This window comes from Vidua chalybeata, chromosome Z (assembly GCF_026979565.1).
Source record: "Vidua chalybeata isolate OUT-0048 chromosome Z, bVidCha1 merged haplotype, whole genome shotgun sequence".
In the NCBI taxonomy this organism is placed as follows: Eukaryota; Metazoa; Chordata; class Aves; order Passeriformes; family Viduidae; genus Vidua; species Vidua chalybeata.
The window spans coordinates 3271772-3298433 of NC_071570.1; the positions used below are offsets into that span (position 1 = coordinate 3271772).

The 26662-nt window shown below is 38.5% G+C and overlaps 1 protein-coding gene across 2 annotated transcripts in view; it reads right to left on the reverse strand.

The window, feature by feature from the left end:
- Nucleotides 1-19327: 19327 nt before the first annotated feature.
- Nucleotides 19328-26662, reverse strand: part of SETBP1 (SET binding protein 1) — a 266550-nt gene continuing 259215 nt past the window's right edge. For both annotated transcript variants that reach the window (XM_053969032.1, XM_053969033.1), the window contains exon 7: nt 19328-25003. In XM_053969032.1, coding sequence (XP_053825007.1) covers nt 24447-25003 — 557 coding nt within the window. In that variant the 3' untranslated portion in view covers nt 19328-24446. The remainder of the gene's footprint in view (nt 25004-26662) is intronic.

Genomic DNA, 26662 nt, shown 5'->3' on the forward strand with positions numbered 1-26662 from the left:
GGCTCCTTGAATTCTGATGAGTAGTCTGCTTGTCTCCAGCCTATAAGTTTATTTAAAATAAAAGTAGAACACTGATTATATATATTTTTTTAATAGTGGAAGGTTTTGTAGCAGTTGGCATGGAGACATTCCAGTCACTGAGGAAGGTAGATGTGTCTGTCAGGTTCATGATGCAGAGAGAAAATGCCTGTATAGAAATGTATGTACTTGTTTGTGACACATTCTGAATAATAAATTCCTTAGAACAAAATGGGAAAACTTCACCAGACAATATTTACTTACCTTTTCCTGTTCTAAAATGATAAATTTCAAGTCCAAGCAGAATGGTGGGGTTCATTATCTTGCTTACCACAGAATGTGTAATTACTCAATATTTCCTACACCAAGCTCTGCTATCAAAAAAATAATCAAAATCGTAGCAAAGATCTCCTCTGTCCTGGGCAAGGTATTCTAGTGGTTAATTACCTATACATGCTGTGGGTAGAAACTGACCTTTTTAAGTAGTGAAAAAAATGCTGTAAGAATCAAATTTTTAACTGCACTTTCCCGGTCATTTGTTACAGATTCTTTTGAAGAGGAATTTCATGTTAATTTAGTCCTGCGTAAATTTAATGCTTGGGGAAAATAGGAAGTTAATAGCACTGATTTCTTCCAGGTGTACAACGAAAATGGATTTGCAACATTAACTATGCTGCTAGTGTGCAGTGTTTTAGAAATATGCTTCATTTACCATTAAAATGAATATTTTAGTGGCAGAGGTGAGCATAAAAGTATATCTGAGCATGGCAGCACATAAAATAGAAGCTTTACACCATCATCTATGATCAGTGACTGCTGTTTCACACTGGGCACCTAAATGTGAGAGTCAGACACAATCATCATTAGAAAGAGAAGGCCTAAGAGCAGTTTTAAAAAATATCTAGAGGGAAATTGTTGTGCAAATAGTCAAAGATCTTAAAAAAAGCAAAAACAAAAACAAAACCAAAACAAACCCAAAAGCACAGAACAAAATGAAAATCATAATCAAGAAAAGTATCTGAAGTAACCAACAATCCCTTTGCAAGCAGGAGGGGGAAGAATTTGTAAATTATTAAAGCACCTTGCACTTTTCTTTCTGAAGTAAAATGTTGCTTAGCTTTTCTGCCATCGGATAGCTGGTTTTATTGTGCATAGAAATGAATCTACACCACATCCCTGCCTAGAATACTATACTTGAATGAGGTCTGATAGCTATGCTAATTGCATCTCAAAAACAAAGGATGTGACATTCAGACATGGCCACTCCTGTTTCTCCAGTCCAAATGAGCAAGTAGATAATCAAAGTTGGTTAGTAGGTAACATTTTTACACTGAAAATTAATTTTTACATCAGAGCCCTTTGCAAGTTCTTTATTGCTTATCCTCTACTGAAATTTCAAGTTTATTTTGGAAACTACACAGGTGCCATATTAAGAAATGCACAGTCTGAGAAAAGCAGTTTACAAATCCATATGGTCTATTTGGATATTGAATGAACCACTAATTATCCTGCAACATGTCTTACCAGCAGATGCCTTAGGAAAAAATGTAGGGAAAAAAAACCCATTCAGCTTCCTTAGGTACTTTTTGAGCCAGACATAGAATTGACGTTAGTTTGTTCAATAGCTATCAATTGACTTGGAAAACACATAAATAATTAGGATGATTTATCTGAAAATAGTTTATTTTACACAACTATGAATTAATATCTTTGGGCTACAGACAGAAAAGCAGAAATAATTTGAAACTGATTAAACGTAGCATCAAATCCTATGATGAATAATTATTTTTGAATATTAAATAGGAGACACCAAATAATAAGATGAGGACAGCAAAGCAGTGCGATTGAGGAAAGTACACAAGACACACTGATGAATAGGACAAGAGATACATCTTGGAGAAGGAAGCACATAAAATCTCCTGGAGAGCATGTACAACACAACTGATCATGGCCAAGAACATAAAAGATTTCTTAGAAGACAAGGTTTTCTCGGAACTCATTTAGATAATGTGTTAAACCATAAAATGAATGCCAGCTTTACTATGCATTTCACTAGGAGAGCAGGAAAATGTTCCAGTAAAAATCATTTGAGGCATCTTTGAAACAGCCACGTCAGTCTATAATTGTGTCAAAGCTGTTAATCCTTGAGTGAAATGGATTGAAGCTTTTCATCTTCCAAAGGCTGATGCTGTTGGTGAGACCTCAGCTGTGTCTATCCAAAACCACCACGGCGCACTAGGATGTGACAGGTATGAGGTGTGATTGCACCTTTGGCACTAACAAGACACTTTTAAAAAGGCAACTAAGGATTCAGAGTCCAAATGAAACTTCTGTGATGCGAATAATTAAAAACTTACCAAAATTTTATTGCCAATGAAGTTCTGCAGTTCAGTATTGTAATAGTTTAAGTAATAAATTGAAGTATAAAAGAGTAGATATGTCTGCGAAGATTGAAAATTATGTGAAGGTGAAGAGAAAACAAGGATGCAAGCCCCCCTGAGGTTTAGAATTCAAGCTGATGTCATAAAAACTGGTGTGAATGAGGAGAAAGGACACATTTCAGGCAAAAGATTAGGGAACAGCTTTACAAAAAAAAAAAAAAAAAAAAGTCATCCATAAAATTTCACAATGGAGAATGATTGGTCCAACCCTGCAGAAAATATTTGCCACATAAAAATATTTGTCACATTTGCTATTTGCTAGCAAATAGCAAGCTCAACAAATTCAACACCATTAGTGGTGATTAAAAAAAAATAGATACTACCTTACCAGGATGCATGAGGCTGTCTCATGAGCACTGATGAAACTTCAACAAATGAACAACTTTGCTCAGTTTTGATCCTTACAAATGGAGGAAGTTTGGAACCAAGTGGAGGCTGGAAAAAATTCAGGATAGGGTAACAAAAATGATCTGGGGTTTAGAGACTGGAACATCTGGGAAAAATTGAAACAACTGAAGTTATTTAATTTATAAAGATACCAGGAGTAGACATCATAACAATTTTCAAGCACATAAAAAATACTGTGTTAGGAGGAAGAAGTAAAGCAAAAGCTGTTGTCCTTTTTTCCTAGGTGTGGGATGGGTAATAATGGGCTGAAATTGCAGCAGGATTTTTCATAGTCTAATAGCAGTGGGGGATTTATTATTGTATTATATTACCTAGGGATGTTGTGAAAGTCTTCAATAAGATGTTAGGAAAACATCTGCATGGATGACATAATAGATTCAATTCTGTTTAAGGCATGGGAATGGCCTAGACAGTCTTTCTGTGATGGTCCTTTTTTTTTTTTTTTTCTTTTTTCTTTTTACTCTCAACCCTATAATTATAATGGAAATGGAAAATCAGGCATTCTACAAGAGAGAGGAAGTTGACAATTTCAGTGAATCATTATATCAAAGATGGATATCCTACATCTTAGAAGCTGAATATGATCCAGGACTTTATGCATGTTGCTTGTCACCCTACTGTATTCTGGGGATGTGATGGGGTTGCGGAAGAAAAATAATGCATACATTAACAGGAGAGTCAAGAATGGTGTCAGAAAATACATAGACCTCACAAAGAAAAGGGTTTCTTATAAAAATGCATATTCAAACTCTCTAGAGTCCATTAATGTTACTGAAGTATAATAGCTCAGTGAAACAGCCCGTTGCCAAATTCTTAATTGAACTAATAGCTGAAAAAGTGGCAGTGGTGGCAATTAATCATAAAGGTTTTTTCTCATACTTCTAGTTTTTTCAAGGGAAACAAGAGTTCCATAAGGTCAAATCTCCAACAAAACTACTTTTGTTGGGGAAATGTAGCAAGACCATTTGTCAACATTGAGAATGCTCATTTTGGCTGAAACTAAATTACCTAGGGATCCAAAGAATGATGAATTTACAGATGGTTGATGTCAAGGCAAGTTGCCAGATTCTTTTCCCTGGCCTTTTCTACAGGAACAAAACAATGTTGAATTGATACCTCAAGCACCTTTTCTTTCTTCAAAGCATCTAACAAATAACAGGCAAATAAAGTAACATATGGTCAATATAACTAAATAATCAGGGTATGTGATTATACAACACAGTATGTGCACATTTCCCATTATAAATGCTTTAATAGTCATTTTTAGAGATGGTATGTTTTGTCTATGTATGATTAATTATAAAATAATTATCCTCGTGTCTGAGAATGGGAAACAATAATTGGTTCATAAAATCCAAACAAACACAGAAGCTGTTGACATTTCTTTAAATCACAAGTAAAAATATTTAGTGCAGTGGTAAAAGAGATCCTGAACCAGCCATCACAGGTGGTCAAGGTAAGCCAGCAATTTTAACAGCAAATACTACTGAGTAAGATGTATACTGATATCCTAAACCCTCATGTTTCTGGTTTTGGTGGATCTTGCATTAACATAGCAAATAAAATAACTGCAATTATATTATACAAATTTGTAAAAAAAAAAAAAACAAACCAAAAAAACCCAAAAAAACCCCCACAAATTAAAAAAAAAAAAAAAAAGAAAAAAAAAAGAAAAAAAGAAAAAAGTTCTTTCTCTCCCCTGCATGGCTTTGTAGAAAACACTGAATGAGCAGCCCTTGCTGAGGGACTATCCAGGACTAATTTTTTCCAACTGCACACTTATCCTGTGTTCCTCCACGTCATTACATATCAATATTGAATCATAAAGTGGTTTGGGATGGAAGGGATCTTAAATGCCACCTCCTATCATGCACAGGGATGTCTTTCACTATCCCAGGTTGCTCCAAGCCCTGTCCAGCCTGGCCTTGGACACTTCCAGGGATCCAGAGACAGCCACAGCTGCTCTGGGAACCCTGTGCCAGGGCCTGCCCACCTTCTGAGTAATGAGCTTCTCTCTAACATCCTTTGTAAGAAAATGTCCCCCAGCCTGGAAAGGTTTCACTCACTGACATTGATGAAAATCTTGAAGTTGGAACAGAAGTACAGTGGTTAGAAGTAGCCCTCTCGTGTGAGAGCATGGACACAAATAATTAGTTATCACTGAAAGGCTTATGGTCTTCTCTGTTCACAAGACATTCCTTGAAACCTTGGGCTTCAGCCATATAATTACCTGGTTTGCCTTAAATCTGAACTGTTTCTTTTCCCATCTAGATCCCAAAAGTCTGTGAAATCATCCACTTGAAGCACATATATAAACATTGACAGGACTCAGCACATAATAAGAACACTTAAAAATTGCTAGAATGTGAATTATGGCATACAGATGCTCAAAATATCCTGTTATGTCAGTCCATTCCAGCCACTGGCATTTCTGGATAAAACAGGACTTCAAGTGCAACGTTCCAGTAAGATTTTGGGAAACTAAATCCTTTATTCTTTTCATACAATGTCTGTTTTCTGTCTTGTGTACTGGGCATGTGTGAGTGCAGGTTTGTATGTCTGTGTCTTTTTCACTGGAGGCAACAGCTTTTACTCTCATGGGTAAGAAGGCTTGTTTTCGAAAGACAATTCTAATATTTAAATCCAGTTCCCACTGAGAGGAAAATCTGCTGCTTCCAAGTACAGAATGGGAAGAGAGACCTTTTCATGAAACCAAGTCTGTGATTCCTACAAAGTTTCCTCCTCTCTCCTTTCACATACTAGCTCAAGGGAAAATAACCACACCAAAAAAAAACAAAACAAAACAAAACAAAACAAAACAAAACAAAAAAAAACCCAAAAAAAAACCCCAAAAAAACCCCCCAAAAAACCCAAAAAAAACCCAAAAACAAACAAACAAAAACAAAAACAGAACAAAACAAAAAAAACAAACAAAAAAAAGCCCACAAAAACAAGCCCACACAAAAAAAACCCACAAAACAAAATTAAAAAACCTCCTCACACCCAGAAAAGAACCTCACAAGGTGTGAAGGTGTGAGTGAAGATATTTATGCAAGGTCAACATCTCTAATGGCAGAGACATTTCATACACTGTGCTTATAAACTGTTTCGAATTTGGCCAAGCCGATCACCTAGAAAAATCTTTTCCTAATGAAAAATCAGATAAAACCTCCACGAGGAAACACTAATTTCCTGGTGTTCCCTCTTCTCAGGATTGTGTCAGAAATGTCAGGAGTTGTCTTTATTAGGTTTGCTTCAAGCCTCCAAGATGTCCAGGGGGTCCCTCTGTTAACTCATTTTCCAACCTTCCCAGCGCAACCAACAAACTACACACAGGCAGAAAGTGGATTGAGGATTAGGTGTGTTTTATGAAAGCGACTCTTTTCTACCATGTGCTTACTTGGAACAAAAGGGATTGAAGTGAGCTGATTTTCATGAAAAATATCAAGTCTGGCACAGAGATCAGTTTTACTCATGACAGCAATTATCCATGACCTTCAGAATTAGCCCTGCTCTCATTTTTTCATATTTGGGCCTCATCTTACACCTGGTCTCTTTCCAGTTTCTCCTATTGATCTTGCTAGCTCTTGAAACTTATTACAGCTGGTAGCCAAATAACTGTTCTTATTCCCTAGAACATCACAGCCTATTTCTGTGGGCAAGCCTTTGTTATCCTTCTTTTGCTCCACACATGCAATACTCGGAAAATACCACTTCGGCCTTCAAAACCAAACCCAGGTGTCTTTATTGAACCCCCTTGACCAAACTCCTTTTCACCTCTAATTTTAATTGAAAAAACAGTGCCTCAGTGTTCCAAAACCACAATGCAGTTTTTCTCCTAAGCTTGTAACTGAACATATCTTTCTGTTCCCCTGCTCTGAAAGCCCAGTGTCAAGATGACCCAATAAAGGCCCTGTGAACAATGTGGTCCAGAGGATATTCCACAGTGAATGGGTGGATATGAACTGCTGAGTGGGAGGCGTGTAGCCGACATAGGCACAGAACAGCACAGAAAAACAAGCATTGCTGCTTAGCTCTCCCTTCTCCAGTTTTAATGCCTTGCCCTCAAACCTCAGCCCTCTTATCTGCTTTTACAGCTTCTCACGTTGCCCCTGTCAGTTCCACTGAATAAATGATGTCATCCTTGTCTGCTTGAATGTTTACTTCTTTCTGCACTGCCTTTGGCACACAATACTCTTCCAAAAACTAATCCATCCTGAAAGCCATTTTTCTTTTCCTTCCGATCTACCCTCGAGGCCCGCAGTAAAATGGCAACTGCAAGTGGCTAAGCAGATGCTAAAAGCTTTTTTTAAAGTATCTGCCTCCCGAAGCCAGCTCTGTAACCTCAAAGGGAGCACCTCAACTCCCAGCGCAGGCAGGGGAAGACCTAGGAAACTTGAGATAGGTCTGGCTGCAGGAGGCAGAGGGGAGAGATGATTAGTGCTAGCTGCTAAACAGGCGGCTTTCAAACCTGGTGAGCGTGACTGAGAAAACACCGCAGACTTTACGCCTTGGTTATCTCAGCCGGAGCCTCAGGGGCGCACCGCCCACCCCGCCCGGATCAAAGCCCACAGCCCCCGTGGAAAGAAGCCAAGGAAACTTTTCCTGCACAATGGAAGGAAGCAGTAGCAGCAGCTGTGGCTGGTGCCATGTGTTTGTGCACCAGCTCGCTGGCCGGGCTCTTCCGCCGGCAGAGAAAAGCGACAGATCGGCGCTCGGGTTTCTCAACACGCCGGAGAACATCCAAGGCTTGGCCATGCTTTGAAAGAAAAAAGTAAGAAAAACTTCCTCTGGCTCAACTTTCCTTCGTCTGCTCAAACAGACATGAAATAAAACCATCACCCTCAAAACAGCCCACCAGGACCAACCAGGGAGGGAAAGACTTTATGTGTGAATGTAGGTAGAGCCTGACCAGGCAGGGGGGATGTGCTGAAATCCAGTGTTGCAAACCTGGGAACTTCTAAGAAATCCATTAGATATTTAGGGTGAGGTGTTGGCTTGGAAGGGTGTGGCTTGCCAGGGACTGAGGTCACAGTATTACTCCAGTTTTCTCCAGGTTTATATAATTTGTCTTTTGAAAGAATGGAGCAGGTAACCAAGGGTTCTAGCATTCAATTTCCTCAGTCTTTCTGCTCTAGCATGCAACTACTTACCATTTGTAAGTTTACCACTGCTCTTTGGAGGACTGTATTTATACATTGCCTAGTATAATGAGAGTGTCACTAAATGTTTTGGGAAAGATTAATATAAAGTATATGAGTAGTAACATGAGAAATGAAAAAAAGCTATGAATCTGGAGCAAAAAAACCTGCTTCTGTCCTGAGTGCTCGTTCCTTTATCAGCTTTGTTGTTCTGTGTGATTCTGTGCAAGGTTCTAAGTGTGGTCTTCATTTGACACAGCATAACCTGAAAAAAAAAAACAAAAAACCAAAAAAACAAAAAAAAAAACCAAAACAAACAAAAAAAACCAAAAAGCATTTTCTCTTTATCTTCTTACTTACCAAAAAGCCACCAAGTGAGCCATTCAAATAAAGTATACTACTTACCCTTAATTGAATTTACTGGTTTCAATATAATTGCAGATTCAGCACTATTATTTAATTTCAGGATTTAATGAATGTTGTCAGATCTCCTGAAGGGATACACATGAGGCTGATGAACTGGCTCCTGGTTCACTTGTGCTGTGTAGTCTCAAATTTCATTTAACTAAAGAAAGGTTTCTTCCTTTGACCTATATGACACATCTCTGAACATCTTTCTTTGTTGCACCTGTAGGAAAAGAGTCCCCTGTGCACGTAGCCCCTTCACACCTTCAGGGTCATTGCCAGCCTCTTATTCTTCCTTGCAGCTTCTGTTCCCCATCACAGAGCAGAAGAAAACAAGTTCTGCAGGGATTCAATTAGTGCAGTGTCTCCAGGTGTATCTGCCTGATTGGGATGTCATCCAGGCCTGCTGGGCTTGGGGTGGAAATACAGCACAGCCCCTATTCCCACAGGGAGGCATTTCCTGATTTATCAGTGCAATCATTCAAAGCCTCCCTGCTCCCCACCATTATCACACCTCCACTGGGCTGATTCATGGCCTCACTTTTGGGAGGTGATAAGGGCACCTGATGTGTGGAAACTCACAGTGCTGCTGCATAGGACAGGCAAGGGTGTACTGCTGAATGTGATAGTAAAGGGAGTTAAGAAAGATTAATGAAAAAATATTTTTGAGCTATATCATGGGGTCATTCCCCATTTTTTTTAAAGGACACATTATTATCAGTTTAGATATCAAATAAATGTTTGTAAAAACCTGCTTGGAGTTCTGATAGTAAAGTCTGAAGCTTGACTCACTATCACCTCTGTGACCAACTAAACCAGTCAGTGTCTCAGAAAACAACCATAAATTTTTGTTTCTCTTTCCCTTTGAAACCATAAACATAGCCATAACCTAATTTTTCCTTAAAAAAAAAAGAAAAAAATAAATATTCTCAAAGACCATAAATTATTTATCCTAGAGTATTAAGTTTTTTGTTTCTATAACAATGTTATTAAGAATCTAATCTGCTTATAGAAATGGAAGATAAGAACCTAATGAGAGAAAGTTGGGATCAACTATAGCAAATGAATTACTTTTTTTTAAGTAAATTGAGCACAAATTATGGTATGGAATGAAGGAGCAACCAATTGCTCACCCTTTGCATCATGTTACACCAATGGTAAAGAGAACTGGTTTAAACAAGAAATCAGAACTAGTAAAAGAGATAAAAAAGGAGGGGAAGAAATATTGATAAGAGTGGATATGTGGAATAAACATAAGCAGGAGGTAAGGAGTGGGAAAAAAGAGTATTGGTGAACACTGAAACACTGGAAAGGTATACATATGTCACACTGTCCACCAGTCCAATTAAATCTTACACATAAATTGAGAGAAGATATGACTCTAAATCTGCTTGCAAGTTATAAATATGTGTTCATTGAACAAAATCTCCAAGGCAGTGCCAACCTAAAAACCCCTTGGTGTGGAGATATTAGTTTAGATCACAACAGTACAACCAGACTGCATGACTCTGTCCCTTAGGTGAAGTAATTAAATACATAATTACACCGTTTCTGATTTCAGAGCTGGCTCTCTTGATGCATACATAGCCTGCAGTCATTTCACCATGCTCTTTATGCAGATAACTAGATCATGTTGGACATATCTGCTGTCCATTTCACTGGGATTACTTGGAACTGATTGAAAATCAGAACCTTTTAATGAAGAGTTCAGAAATTTAGCAGTCAGAACTTGCTACCATAGTGAGCCTTTACTATAATGACAAAAGAGGTTAACAAATATCTGTGAGAGCTCTGGGGAAAACAGGGATTTATCTACCCTTCAGTCAGCCTACGAAAACAAGAAGGAGTTTGTGCAGAGCAAGCACAATTTTGCTCTGTGCCTTCCATTTCATCACACACTCCTTGTTACTCAACAAATTGAACTAAGTACAAAATATTTTAGAAATAAAGGCACTTGTTCTTAATGGGTTAATGTCAATGAGTTAAAAAAACATCTGCAGTGGCTGCTGGTCATAGTTCACGTTCATAGAATATCCTGAGTTGGAAAGAACTCACAAGGATCAAGTCCAGCTGCTGTCCCTGCACAGACACCCCAACAATCCCACCCTGTGCATCCCTGGCAGTGCTGTTCAAACTCTCCTGGAGCTCTGGCAGCCTCGGGGCCATGCCCATTCCCTGGGGAGCCTGGGCAGTGCCCAGCACCCTCTGGGGAAGATCCTTTTGCTGATCTCCAACCTAAACCTCCCCTGACACAGCTTCAGCTGTTCCCTGGGGTCCTGTCCCTGCTCACCTGAGAGATCAGTGCCTGTCCCTCCAATTCCCTTCATGAGGAAACTGCAGACCATGATGAGGCTTTTCCTCACCCTTCCCTTCTCCAGTCTGAATTGCTGCTTTTGTTAAAGAGCATGCCCATTTCCCCTTCAATTATTTTCCAAATGAAATATATCTGAGAATCACAGGAAATTTGAATGTGTGAGGAAGATCAGCAAACTTCTGTAGGTAAAAGGAATAAAAATTACTGAGCAGAACCTTACTATTATCTAAAACATCCTCCCCCTCCTGTTTTAATCACAGCCATGCAATCCAGTACTGCCAGCAATAGTGTGTTGGATGCTATCATCTCACCTTCTTGGAAGCACAGGACAGATGTGTTTTCTGAGGCACTATCTCAGCCCAATCTTATGCACTTTTGCAAAGATTTTAAAAGAACATTTTCTGGATGGAAGGAGTGCTTTCTCTCATTGTTAGCTGCCACTCTGTAATGATCCAAGCTGAAGGCACTTCCCTGCCAGGGAATTTGTTTAAATTTAAAATTAAGCTTTAGCTATGATGTTGAGACCCAAAGCTGATGCTGCTCAACTGCTTTGATGCTGCCACTCCATCATTCAAGTATGATATTTGTTGCCTTTGTACCGTCTTCAAACCATGTTCTAGTTGAGCATCAACCTTGTCTCAATACAAATAAGGATTTTTTCTTTTCTTGCATCAGGCATTTTTTTCTATGATTGCATATCTCTCTCTCATCAGTGACGAGTCTTTTCTCAAGAAGATGCCTGCCTTGAACATCCCTTGGAAGGATCTTTGTATGGATTTGCAGGCAGAGTGCTGTCAACCATTGTTCTCTCACAGAAATTGCTTTGAGTGTTGGGTTTAGTGCCTCTGACACTCATGATCTATCGCACAGGAGACATAAAAGTGTCATTTTGGGTAAAGTACACTGCAATTTTATTACAGGAAGTTTTCTATGCTAGGTTTTTCTGTTGTTACCAAAGAAAAGGAATTGAAACCCCCCACATGGGGCTTGATTTTGTTTCTGAAAGTTGCTCTAAAGTTTTCCAGTAAAATAATGCAATGGAATTAAGGACTATGGACCCATTCAGGAACCTGGAATATCAGCTGACATACGATGTCACTGATATACAGTGCCAATTCTCCTGGGACTCTTTTTTTCCTTGGTTCAATTTCTGCTGCTTCTGACTTGGTGCTGCCTCTCTTCTCCAAATTAGAATGTAATGTCACCCAGAAGCTCCACTGAGTGTCTCCTGTCATAGCACTACCTCAGTGTTGAATTGTATAACAAAATAATAAATAAATGAATCTGTTTTATTAAGAAGATCCTATGAGTTTTTATGTATTTTTGTGTCTTAGCTGACCCTGAGTAAATAAAGTTTCTCTTATCATAACTTGAGCATGAGCAGTCCCAGCTGTTTCTCTAAAGCCTGAAAGAGATGACTTGGAGATCACAGACAGAAGTAGAAAATGGGAATAAACCCAGAAACCACCACAATGTGAAGTGGCAGAGATGGAACTGCAAAGGAAGAGTCTATTTTGTTCTGTACTTCTACTGCTTTTCCAGTGTAGTTGCTTTTTATCCTCCTCTACCAAAGAATCATACAATGCAGTGTCACTGCATGAGAAACAGCTCCACACTCCTTGCTTGACCTGGGGTCCTTTTTTCTGCTTTTACAACAGTCAGAAATTAATGCTGTGGCTGGTGGCTGGGTGCTGTGCAGTTGGCATCCAGCTGGGTGCTGCTCTGGAGTTTCCTCCTCCCCTCCCTCAATCCTTCTGATGTATTAAAATCTGGGTATTTATTCCAAATCATCAGACTGTGTCATTTAACAGTGTTTGGCAAGTTTTATTTATTAATTTTTTTTTCCCAACAAAAGCCTGCAAGGCAACAGAAAAGTAAAGCGTAAAATACATTTGACTTAATTGGCAGCAGCAGACTGCATGCGTCAGAAGGAATTAACCTCCAATAAAGCAGGATGTGCAGGAAACACAATGTACTAGTTTGATATGGTCTTTCAAAGCTACCACTTCCTGAAACAGAGGCATAACCACAGGTTGGCTGAGCCTGCAAGAGGCCCCTGGGTTCATGTGCGTGCAACAGATCTCAGAGGTCCCACGCTTACCTCTCCAGAAACCTAGCGAGATGGAACGCAGGATCTCCAGCCGTGTCAGGGATTTCATACCCTTTTTCACCTTCAGTGCTTGAATCCAAGGCAGATGGAACAACATTTATGCTTCCCTTCCTGTGATTCAGCCTCAGTGTCCTCTCCCAGTCTATGATCTGAACATTGAAGCAGCAGGAGCAGACAGATATAATTTCTGGGATACCCTCATCATTGAAGACATAAAGAGATGACTGATCCAAGACTGCATAGCTTACATCTTCAGAAACCCACCCAGTGTGAACAGATGTGTCTTGAGGACTATTTATAGAAAAGAAATGATTCAATGGGGGTTTTGGATTTTTTTTTTTTTTTGAGTTAATGAAGGATGGACAGAAACATATGGCTGCAGTAAAGAAGGACAAAGGAACTTGTGCCCTGGTTTAAAGATTCATTTTCACTTTGCCGTATAAGTGATATGGACCCATTTTTCATGGTTAAAAGAAATAAGGAAAGAAGCTGATTTGGAGACAATGCCCTGTCATTAAAGTCTTAATAAGGATGCTCTCTCATACAAGTTACACATCTCCAGCAAGGAATTCACAGCATTTTGGTAATGTTAGCAAATGGTCCTTCAATGTATGCAAGGAGTACTCATGGCAGAGTGAGGCCTGGGGCTAGGAACGCTTTGTGAGATTGTTTAAAACAGAAGTCTATTGATTTCTGTTTCCACTCAATAAAATAATTAAATTTCATCTTGGCCGATGGGACTAGGTGTTGGAGCTGGAAGCCAGGTTCATTCTTGTAAAAGCAATTAATCATCTACTTAATTTTAAAGTGTTTAAATCATATTGATATCAGTGGGGCTAAACCAAAGCTTAAACATACATTCTTTTTTGTATTATGTCCTGAATTTCCATAAGCATGATGGGATTTTTCAAGTTAAGAAGACAGTGGTTCACATCCCAGAGATGTTGTGCCTCTCTACTCCCCCTTTTTTCATCAAGAAAAGCAAAATCATTCTTGGCTGCTGTAATCTGGACCCTGAGGGTCACCATGTCCATTCTGGAGATGACATTCTGGTGAAACACCATTTGAAAACAAAGCAAAACAAAAAATCTTCATGATATCCTGAGCAAAAACATAATGACTGTCTCATAGTCGAATTCTTCACTTTTTAATTCTATTCAGACTTTTACAAAAATCACCAAGATACAAGTTTTGTGAAGTTTGGATCTAAAAAGCTGCTCCACTAAAACCATGGGCTCTATTTGGAATGTTTGGGCCTTTAAAATGGAAGCACCCAATAGCACTGTACAATCTGGATGATATGGACATTGTTTTCTTGCCTTCTATAACAAATGGGGTGCTGTAGTGGTTGTTCTTGGGCACAAAGTTCTTTTCATCCCCATGAGAAGGGTAAGAAAATGAGACACATCACAGGTTATGGGTGTTTGATCCCCAGGTTGTTGGGGGCAGGTGTTCAATCTGCCCACAAGAATCACAGAGTCATGGAAAGGTTTGGGTTGGAAGAGACCATAAAGATAATTTCATTCCAACCCCCCCGCCCTGGACAGGGACACCTTTCATTAAACCAGAAGCTTTGGGATCAACATAAACATTATCATATTATCTCTGCAGTAGATGAGGCTCAGTCCAGTCCATCACAGAGGGCATCTCCTTGAGCTCTCATCTTTGCAGGCAGGCTTCTGTACAACTGCTGTCTTTACTGTCAGACCTTTGCTGTCATTTGCTGATCCCTGACCAGAATTTTCGGAAACTGCAACTACCAGTAATTCAAGCAAAGACAGTTTTACTTCTCGCAGTAGCTATCTATTTATCTGCAGTTTAAAGAGAGAGAATTGAGGCCTAATGGTCACTAACTATGCCCTGATGGTAGCTGTTTAATGAGGATAAATGAGGAGTGCTGTGTCAGCTTAGACACTGGCAATAAAGTCCCAGTAAGCAAGCAGGCTGCCTCTTCCATCTTTTGTCTCAAGATCCATTTTTATACCCTCTCCATGACCTAGATCTTCATATCCTCCAGCCTCTCCCTCCTTTCAGTAAATGCCGTTTTGTGTTTCTGAATGCATTTCTTCCCCTTCAAGTAGTGCTGTTTTATTTTTTCCTGTCTTCAAGAAAAATAAGCACTGCCCTCCTTTGCCACTGGCTTCATTACAGCTCTGCCACATTATCATTTGCTTCCCTAAGAGCTCTCTCACTTTTCATCCCTTCTCTAATTGTGTTCTTGCCATGCTCTGAAAAGCCTCACCACAGATGCTTTTCATGTGCTCTCTTCCTTGCCTTTGCCTTGCAGAGGTTTTCACAGTTCTCCCGTTTAAATTAATTTTGTGCTTGATACGCTTGATCTCTGAGAATATAAACAGGAAAAGTTTATATTTTAAAAGTTTGCATTTATATTTATAAATTTATATTTATAAGCATATTTATATTTATAAATATATCTATTTACATTTTATTTATATTTTAAAAGTTTATATTTATAAAGTTTATAAATTTTTTATTTATAAACAGGCAGGGCAAGTAGAAGACACCAAGGGCTGTTGTGGTACACACATAATATTGTGGCATGCCAAATCAGGGAGAGGTGGTGGGAGTTTTTCTCCATTTGAGTCCATGACAAAAAATTATATTAATTTTATTTGAGCCTTATTTGCCAACAATATTTTTGGGACAGCTTGAGAACTATCAGATATGACCATGCATGGGAGTGGGATGGAGACAGGTCAGAAATTTTTCTGCCTCATGAAAGATTCTCAGGGACAACCAATTATACCTGTGACTTTTTTTTTCTGGAGCAGGTATCCTGGAAAAGTACAGAGAGAATAGGGTCCCTGCTCTGTGCTTTCCATCACTGACTGGAGGATTTCCACAAGTGGATAAATCCTGTGAGGAAAAAAGGTGCCATACAAGCTGCACCTATTTCAAGCATTGCAGAAAAAAAACTGGGCTTCCTATATGCCTGACTCAAGCAGGGCTGAGGCACTCCATGATTTTTAGGACACGGAAACTTTCTTTCTGATTATTTTTATAGCACAACAGAGTCATGAGAAGTAGATATTGATACTTACTTTAACTTCCTGGTGCATAGAACACTCTTTCATCTTTTTCCCAAGGACTCTCCACTTCTTTTACCCTCTTCCTTCCACCACAGCTCTAATGAAACTGTGATGAGTTGGCTACTTGAGCTGGAGAACCAGTTTCCAAACACTTGAATCTTTAACAAAGGCCCATTTTCTCAATATGACACTTACAGGCAACAAACAACAGGAGTTTATATTACATCCTTCTACCAGGAGCACTCCAAAGCCACTTTGGGATGAATAGTTTCCACAAAGAAAATGGGAGCGGATCTTTTGCTCCTGTAAACTGATTTAACACATTTGAAACTGATAGCACTGCTCTGCATAAGCTGAGAATGTGAACCAGCGTGTCTTGCTCTGTGTTACAAAGAAAGTTGGTTGTCATCATGAAAGGACTTACGATTGCACTAACATCTTTTCAAAGTCCTCCTACAACTCCTGTGGTCCTTCCACACCAGTTTTTCCTGCAGACCCCAGTAAAAAATTGCATAGACCCTTTGATATGCCACTCTTCATTTTAATTTCAATGCTTGGTGTTAGCTCTTAACCCCCTATGTTAGTGCACCAGTGATGTGCAATTCATGAATTGTTCATAAAAGGCCAAACATATATTTTTTATGTTGACATCTATGCTTCCTTTTGCTTTCTAGAGCTTGCCAGGTGGTGTGTGCTGAAGGGCTTTGAGTAGGTTCTTGTCACTGATCCCCTCAAGGTCACTGGAACATTTTTCCTACTCCATCAGCAACAGTAGCATTGTTCTAAAATTATGTGCATGCATTGTGTTACAGAACACCAAATAATGCTGTCACAAGCTCACACAACTTGCACACAAGCTGCAGGCAACTCCACCAACCAAACTTTCCTTGACACAAAATATATTTAACATATGAGATAGCTCAGGAGCCTGGTGGGGAATGGTACCACGAGATTGAGTGGGGGGAAGGTTGAGGTTTGTCTCTGCCAGAGGAGGATGAATTTCCACCTTGGAAAGGCTTCTTATACTAGGCCAAACAAACATTCTTCACTAACAAAAGTGAATTAAGATCATTCTTTGCCCCAAGGGGCATTATCTTATCCATACCTTGAGGGCAGAGTGTAAAATTCCCTTGTAAATTCAAACTCCTATAATATGGAGGATGGCCAAAGAAGGTTTGAGCAGATCTCTACAACTTTTACATCCTTTTACAAGCAAAGGATGCTCAGAAGAAAGAGGACAATAATCAGAAAACAACACTATTTCTCTATCACACTTGATATTTTTGTTATTTGCAATTATTTCAGGGCAGAGATAATAGTGAAAGTATTCTAATTGGAAAACATTGAACTCTTGCAAACTGAGACAAGATAGCAATATCTCACTGAATAAGTAAGGTTGGAAGGAACCACTGGAGGGCATCTGATCCAAACCCCTTCCCAAGCAGGATTCCCTAGAGAATTCCACCAAGGATTGTCCCCAGGGAAGAGGACTCAAATATCATTAAACAAAGAGTGCCTAAAAAAAGTTGTTTCTAAGACTTCCTAAGTTGTTTTGTTTTTTTTTTTCAGAACTTTTGTAATCCACAGGAGCAGAGCTGGAGTGGTTACAGATGAAACAGTGACAAAGGGATCCTAGAAAAATGTGACCCTTTTACAGTAGTCTGGGGTGATGACCAGAGGATCCTCCCTGCCCAGGAGGAGGCTGGTGAGGAGTCTGGTTTTCTGGCACTGCATGGTGCCAGCCTGGTGGAAAACAAAGAACCCAGAGGCAAGAAAGGGTGGACACCTCACAGATGAAGTACCTGATGCCCTTGCCTCATCCAGAGACAGAAACCAAACACCCCCAGCTTTGCTCCCGAGTGCCTCGCTACCCCATGGCTCTGAGGTGGTAGAAAGAAAGAAAGAAAGAAAGAAAGAAAGAAAGAAAGAAAGAAAGAAAGAAAGAAAGAAAGAAAGAAAGAAAGAAAGAAAGAAAGAAAGAAAGAAAGAAAGAAAGAAAGAAAGAAAGAAAGAAAGAAAGAAAGAAAGAAAGAAAGAAAGAAAGAAAGAAAGAAGAAAGAAAGAAAGAAAGAAAGAAAGAAAGAAAGAAAGAAAGAAAGAAAGAAAGAAAGAAAGAAAGAAAGAAAGAAAGAAAGAAAGAAAGAAAGAAAGAAAGAAAGAAAGCATTAAAATTAGCATTTACATTATGAAAATTAGCATTTACATTATGAACATGTTAATTACTGTATTTTTAATGCTGTTAGCTTTTATAAACTAAGAGTATTCTTAAAGGGACATGAGTAGATTTGCAACATGTTGGAAACCAGTGTTATATAAACCAGGATTACAGAGGTTTCTCTCTTTCTTTTCACTATTCACTCTCCCATTTCATGTCTCAGTAAGGGTCTTCTATTCATTTGTCTCTTGCACCTGAACACTGAGGTAATATCTGATAAAGAAAGAGGGAAAGAGAGGGAGAAAGAGAGAGAAAGAGAGAGAGAAGGAGAAAGGGAAGGAGGGAAAGAGAAAAAAAAGAAGAAAAGAAAAGAAAAGAAAAGAAAAGAAAAGAAAAGAAAAGAAAAGAAAAGAAAAGAAAAGAAAAGAAAAGAAAAGAAAAGAAAAGAAAAGAAAAGAAAAGAAAAGAAAAGAAAAGAAAAGAAAAGAAAAGAAAAGAAAAGAAAAGAAAAGAAAAGAAAAGAAGAGAAGAGAAGAGAAGAGAAAAGAAAAGAAAAGAAAAGAAAAGAAAAGAAAAGAAAAAGAAAAGAAAAGAAAAGAAAAGAAAAGAAAAGAAAAGAAAAGAAAAGAAAAGAAAAGAAAAAAAGAAAAGAAAAGAAAAGAAAAGAAAAGAAAAAGAAAAGAAAAGAAAAGAAAAGAAAAGAAAAGAAAAGAAAAGAAAAGAAAAGAAAAGAAAAAGAAAGAAAGAGAAAAAGAAAGAAAGAAAGAAAGAGAGAAAGAAAGAAAGAAAGAAAGAAAGAAAGAAAGAAAGAAAGAAAGAAAGAAAGAAAGAAAGAAAGAAAGAAAGAAAGAAAGAAAGAAAGAAAGAAAGAAAGAAAGAAAGAAAGAAAGAAAGAAAGAAAGAAAGAAAGAAAGAAAGAAAGAAAGAAGAAAGAAAGAAAGAAAGAAGAAAGAAAGAAAGAAAGAAAGAAAGAAGAAAGAAAGAAAGAAAGAAAGAAAGAAGAAAGAAAGAAAGAAAGAAAGAAAGAAAGAAAGAAAGAAAGAAAGAAAGAAAGAAAGAAAGAAAGAAAGAAAGAAAGAAAGAAAGAAAGAAAGAAAGAAAGAAAGAAAGAAAGAAAGAAAGAAAGAAAGAAAGAAAGAAAGAAAGAAAACAGAACCAAAGCATGTTTTTATCCATTACCATAAAGAGGGCTTGTGAATGCATGGTATTAGTATCCCAAAAGCTATTAAACTCCCTAGTGATGGGAAACAGATGGAAAATAAGACAAAAGAATTCACAACTCATGTTAGACTGAATTGAATTCCTTTAATTTCACACAATGAATAACATATGAATAGGATTAACTTTTTTTTTTCTTTTTTTTTTTTAGTTAAGTGCTCTATACTGTGCTAACCTGATTTGGTAGCGAAAAGACTGAGCTTTGTTTTAGAAAAAAATGTTTAAAAACCAACATCTAAGATCATGAAGGAGCATGACATTAAAGCATGCCAGATGTATCTAAGCCTCAAAGAACATCAAGTCCATATCCATTTTTAAATGTACAAAAATGCTTCATGAATAAAAACTGTTACAAAAAGAACATTTCAAACAATGTACAAGTTTTTTTCTTGCCTCTATATTCAATAAAATACAAATACATTTTTTTGCTCTAAAATATGTTTACATACAATCAAAGTAGAACATGCAAATTACACTTTAAAAAAGGCTTTTAAAAACCACTTATGAATACAAACTAAAAATTAGCCAGCACGACTTATAGAACAATCTTGTGCCCCATTTGTTTGATTTTTTAATTTTTTTGAAATACAGTATATACATATTTAACACTTCATGTGCATTTATTATTTAAGAAATAGCTTAAAAAATAAAGAAAAAGAAAAGTAAAACAAACCAACATGGGATTGAACTGCTTCCCCATGTTGTCCAATTGGCAGCTCTTTTCATGTTTTTATATTTTTTTCTTTTTCTTTTTTTTTCTATGTAGTGTTTTATGCAACCTAGGGAGGCATCTTAAGGAGATCTCCAATATGTGTTCTTTGTTGAAATGTGCTTCTAATTATCTCAGAACTGCTGCACCCCAGTTTTTGGATGATATGGAAAGAAGAGGCACTACAAGGGCTAGATGTTTATTTTTTCAATTCAGAAAACCATCCTGGTTTTGTTTTTTAGATTTTTTTCCCCTTTTTTTTTTTTCTTTAGTTTTGTTTCCCTTTTCCCTGTATTCTTTTAGTTGTTCTTCAAACTCTTCAGGATGCTCCTTAGATGTGCTTAAGTGCAGTCCTGAATCAGGGCCTGTGAAAATAAGGGTTAGGGAAATCCTTGTGTTTGGAACAGTGATTTCTGTTTATTTGGTGCATTATTGTAGTGCTCAAAAGTCCTCGTGATGAACCAGCACCCCATTGCACCAGATGCTACCCAAATATTCACAACTGGAATATTCTGTGTTCCACAACATTTCTGCCAAATGGGCCATGCTGTAGGATACTCGGGTAGCTGATGACTATTTTCACCTCTTTTAAATTTATTCTTTCCTTTTTTTTTTTTTTTACAGTTATCCAAAAACATGCAAGGTGCTTCACAGAAAATTTAATATTGAAGGGCTCAAGAAACTGGCAGCATGAAGGTCTTGGAGACACAAGTGGTAATGTTTTTTTTTTTTTTTTTTTTTTTTTTTTTTTTTTTGTTTTTTTTTTCCTCTCTCCCTGAATATTTATCCCCATTTCTGGTTTTACACTGGATTGAGGAATAAAAGACCCACAGAGTGGATGCAAACCCGTGGCCTCATTTCATATGGCTCACAGCCACGTGATACTGTTTTTTGTTTTTATTGAAGCATGCTCAGATGTGTGCTAATCTGTGACACAGTGGAGGTGTTTGAAAGGTTTTTTTGGTCTTAGTAAGCAAAAGGGCTTTCACCCCAGTTTTATACAGTATTTGGAAATGTGTGGAGAGAATCTAGAGAGTTCCTTAGTAAATCTTCCTTGTGGTAAGGAAAAAAAAATCAAAAAGCTCATTACTGGAATATTGTTGGGTAATAAATGGCAGGAGTGGGATTTTAGCCTTAAGCCCTAAAACTAAATCCTTTATGATCTGCATGTAGTACATCGCCTTAAAATATTATTCTGTCAGCAACTTGCTTATCATCTTTATAGACTATGCAACATGCAGAACACAAATTCTGAGTGCCATCTAACAGTATTTTCAGTCTGCTTTTTATGACACTAACAAGCTACTCTCCCTGTCAGCCCAGGGCCAGCTGCATGAGGATGTTGTGTGGACAAACAGCCAAAGCTGAACCACAGCACCATGCTCCACCAGCATCTTCTTGCCATGAAAACACAAACCTTGATCTTCTGGACAGATCCCATCCCATGCTGAGAGCTTTTAGCTACCAAGTCCTGAACTTTAGTTTCTCTGGGAAAATAGGACCTCTTCATGGTTTTGCTCAATGAAGGGTCTGTGGGGTTGTTCCCTCCATGTGGATGTTCTCCTTAAACACTGTGCCTCTAGCAGCCTTTTTGATAGCACTTTTTGGAAGGATAAGAGCATTCTTTTCCCAAATCTTAGGAGCATGAGAGGCAGCAGCCACTCAATTATACTTCCCTGGGGCAGTTTTATCCCAGTGTGTCCAGTAAGGTCCAGCTCAAATTCAGCCCTTATGGGCACTCTGACCCTCTTGAAGCCACAATGGGTGTTCAGTGACAGAATTTGTTGCCTTCAGAGCATTTTTTTCACTCACTACACACGGAAATATCCCTCAATGCTAGGAAGGACATCACTGGAGATAAAACTAAGGATAAGTTGTTGTCTGGCTTAATTTCAGCTACCTGGAATACCAAACTTATGATTTTTCTCTGTCGTTTTAAGTGACTGTCACCTACTTTCAAGCCCAAAGGAGATTGGGAATAAAAGATTTATAAATTAATTAAACCTCAATCCAATGCTTTTTAAGGAAGAAGAGAGGAGTTCAATGAGGTTTAGGGTTTTTTTTTTGCAGGCCTACAACTTCAGTCAATAATACTGTGCTAATTCAAGAGAGCTGAAAAGCAAAATTGGTTTTAACAGAACGAGCAACCAGCCAATTTATTTCTAAGCTGCATTAATTGGAAAACAAAAAGCACAAATAGGTATGATGAATGATGCAAAACAAATTGGAAACAAAATTCTGCGATCCCTCTTATCAGTTTTAAGGAGTTAGGACCTCAAAATTTGTTCCAGTCTTAAAAAATAAGAAAAAAATACATCCCCTCTTCCAGCTCCCCGACGCAATCCTATCCCCATATGCGTTCAGTTTTAATAAGCTAAGGTGCTATCACAGAAGAAAAATCAGTCTCTAAAAAACAACGAGTTGTATGTTTACAGTGTTCCTCTAACACCATAGTCTTGATATGATTTTTGTAAATAAATAACAGAATAGAAACACAATATTTTTTTTGTGGGGACTTTTTCTTGGGTTTGTTGTTTTGTTTTTTGGTGGGGTTTTCTTGTGGTTCTTCTTTTTTTTTTCTTTTTGTTTTTAGTGTCGTGCTATATGAAGCTTCCTTGGCAATAAACCAATTCAAGATTTCTCGAAAAAGGGAATAGCATTTGGCTTGGCAACCATTAAGTAATTCCAATCCCCCCTCCCTTGGTGGAATCTTCCCTCCCTGTTCCCATTTTAATATCCATCTTGCCATGCTAGGTGTTAAGTGCACCGCAGGATTTAAAAAGAAAGGAAATAAAGTTGGAAGTACCTATTTCAAATTTCAAAAGTTTACTTTCTTTTTTAAAAGCATTGACACTGCAATGGAACAGCTTTTTGTTCAGTCTTTTTTTTTTAGCGAAACATTTTAATTGGGCTGTGGATATGGAGCTTGGGTATTTTACCCAAGTTTAATCAATGATTAATGGACAACTCGAATGAGAAATGTACAATTTGAACTGACCATTTAAAGAGACGATTTGTCACACACAGTTTGCATCCATGCAGACTGAGAGCTTTATAATTACATTATGTACAAAAAAAAAAATTATTTTTAGTTTATTAAGGCAACCACAACTTGGAGAACATGTCCAAAGTGGCATTAATACAATTGCAGTGGTGATACCCTTTGAACATTTTTATTTCTATTTTCAGATAAGAACACTTATTCCTTTTCTTTTTTTTTTTTTTTCAGAAATAATTGCCAAGAAAGGATCTATTATCCATAGGGCTTGTTCTATAGTTTTTTTAAACAATCTACTTTATCTATTTTCTTTAAAGTATAATATCAAGGCATTGCTACCCAAAGCAAATTATTCATATTCTGGTTTCCCATTAATTTCACTGGGAATTGCAGATGGTAAAAACTTGGTAGATTTGGGTCCTGATTTTTAGTCTATTTTTTTCTGTCCTATTTTTTTTCTTTTATCTTTTTTATATTATTTTTTTGGTGATTTTTTCCCATGTTTACTATAACTATTCCCCAGAAGTGTCTTGCTGTTCTCTACTGCTTTGTACCGAGCATCAAAACAACTTGGCTGATGGATGACCCCTTTTTCACATGCCATTGCCAAGTTGCTTCATATAAACGTGCTATTGTAACCGAATATCCGTGTATACCTTATTTTTAAATGCTGTGATATTCCATTGTTTCTTGGGATAGCACTCAGAATGAGTGTGCACGCGTGTAAGGCTCTAATTTTCTATTGCCTATATTGCAGCTAGTTGTAACTAGGCAAGTAAATGAGAAAGAAATATATAGTTCTAGCAGGAGCCAGGCATTTTGGCTTATGCTGTCCCAAAGCCTGGTAGGTATATAAAACTGGAAAAAAAAAATCAAATAGGTTATAACCAATATCACAGTTGAGAAAATTACATTATTTTTTGTTGGGTTTTTTCTTCTTTGTTTCTTTCTTTGTTTCTTTCTTTGTTTCTTTGTTTCTTTTTTTTTTTTTCCTTTTTTTTTTTTTTTTTTTTTTTTACAGTGATTTATATTATGGTAGAGTTACTCTTAGTTTCACCTGGCCCACCAAACAGAATCAGAGTTGAGCATGCACCCTTAGTGACAACGTTCAGCTATCTGCGAGGATGACTTCCAGCCTCTGGGTACGGTATGAGAACAGCAATGCTGAGATTCAGATTAGTTTGGAAACTCGGCAGAGTTCATGCTTTTTCCAACTTTGACACACATCCTCCTCCCCTGTATCCCCCACTTTTCCCGCGCCTTTCCCCCCTCTTTCCTTGTGGGGGTGGCTTGGGTCAAAGCGATGAAGAGGAAAGATGCGCGCCCCAGCTGGCACAGCGCTCTGCAATGAGTTCTGGCTGCTGAAGGGACAGGTCAGTCTGGTGCTGCCAAAGGGGTGAGGCGGACTGTGCACCTCCTGTCCCCCAGTCCTGGCGTGCTCCACTGTGGGCACCCAACTTCTGACGAGGTGCACTGGCCTTAGGGAAGGCCTTCACTTTCGCTCCCTCTGCCTTTCCGGTGCCGCTTCACTTTCACGTCCTCCTCTTCCTCCTGCGGGGACTTGTTTTTCCTTTTTCCAACCCGGGGTGCCCGGGGTAGAGGGAGAGGGAGTGGAGGGGGTGGAGGAGGCAGAGGAGGCGGCAGCGGTGGCGTCTCTCGAGCCATGTGTATGACAGCCTCAATGGTGGCCATGATTGTATCTTGAGTGGCTGCTTGCTCCAGTATTAACGGGTTGAGTGTTGGTCTCTGACCTCTCTTGCTCGGAAGGTCAACGCATTTTTCCAGAACGGGCATTTGGTCTCTGGAGTCTTCGTCAAAGGAAAGGGGTTGCTTCCGAGGACGCCCCCTCCTCTTCTTCACGAAGTTATTGCCTGTCTTTGATTGTCTCTGCAGCCGCTTGGCTTTCAGGATCTTGTTCACATGATCCAGGTTCTTCTTTGTGGACAGGATCTTGGTGTAGTTGCACATCTTGCGCACCTCGCACTGGATTGCTTCAATTTCACGGCGCTTGAACCTTTTCTTCAGTGGTGAGCTGGCTGTTGGGAGACAAGGAGAGAAACAGGGGTGGGTCAAACAACAGTGATTGGAAACTCTTCTTTTACCCCTTCTAGCATCATGAGGAGTAGATGAAAATACAACTTTCATATAAGTAGTCTTCAGAGATTTCTCTCTGCCTATTCCCTCTTCTAAAGCAACAAAGCTTTTGCTACAGCAACGTTTTAGCATGAGTTTGCTTCATTCACATTTTTCAACTTTTAATAGGAGAGAAGGAAGCTTAGCATAGCTGTCATATTGGTCCAACTTAACTATTAAACCTTCTGTACCCCAAAGATATAATCCTGATGTCTTCAATCCAGCCTTTAATTCTTGTCACGAATGCCAGTTAGTATGGAAAGTGTTTGTTGCTGAAACTAGTGGGCAGAGACAAGATGTGTGGGTCACTTCATCTGTGGCAAATTCATTACCCCTGCCTGGGTTTCTGTGCTATCATCTCTTCAGATACTAGCTGAAACTACTCAGTCATATAATTGACTTTAATGGCCCCCAAAGTAAGCTTACTCCTGGTTCAGATCACTTACATTAGATCTGAACAAAGTCCAAAGTAGTTAAGTTTCTTGCCAAGGTCATGTTGTGAGTCATTGTCAGAGCTGGGAAGAGTACCCAGAATTTCTTGGCTCCTTGTCCTTTGCTTAGGACACGAGACCTTGCTTGTTTTGCCTAAATTGTCCCATTGTCCTTTCCTGAACATGGCATCTGTTCAGAGTTCAGGATTTGCACACAGATTAGAAGTAACTACCCCTTTGTGAGGAAGCAGAATGTATTAATTCTGCTGTTGCAATAACTGGTGCTTCCTTTCCCTCCTAACATAGCAGTTCTGCGCTGCTGGGAAAGAAATGATGGAACTCTGAATTTCTGTTTTGGTAAAGAATAAAACATCCCACTAAATTAACCTCAGCCCACATCTACTTGCAAACTTAATTTACACCTGACTGTCAAGCAGTCATGTGGGTTTGAAATCCTTGAAGTTTCCCTGAGCAGGCAAGATTTTGAGAAAGGTTCATTTGGGGGTTATCTCTGCCTTCATGGCTAACAGGCTAATCTTCCAGCAGTAGTTTAAATAAAGTTGCTATTGTAGCATTTTCTGTAGATAACCAGGAGCTGTCAAGTTGTAGAATCTCCTCTTGCTCTCTATGGGCTGTGACAGATTCAGCATATAAACCTCATTCACTGGCCTCCCCTCTTGGAGAACATAAATTATTGGCTCTTATACCACCATGTTGCTTGGATTCAGAGAAGAGCTTGCATAAACAAACCCAAGTTACAATGTAAGAAGTAGGAGTGAGTCATAAACAAAACACAGACATATGCTCTCTTATAAATAAAGACCTGGGATGGCCAGCTTCCCAAAGTCTGGTTTTCATTAATTACAAAACAAAATACATTTTCCATATGTAACCCACTCCCCACACCAAAAAGAAAAATAAAACCCATTTGCAGTTTGTGGTTCACAAAGGACAAAAGAAAAGAGGAATGCAGTCATTTTGGTACCAAAGGAAAAGAGAAAGGAAATGAAACATCCAAGTTGCTCAGGAGAAGCTAATTAGTTGCACAAAATTCCTCCCAAGTAGGTCACCCCTAAAAACTGTGGATTCAAGATCCCTAAAGGCAAGTGGCAGCAAGCTATTTCCCAGAAA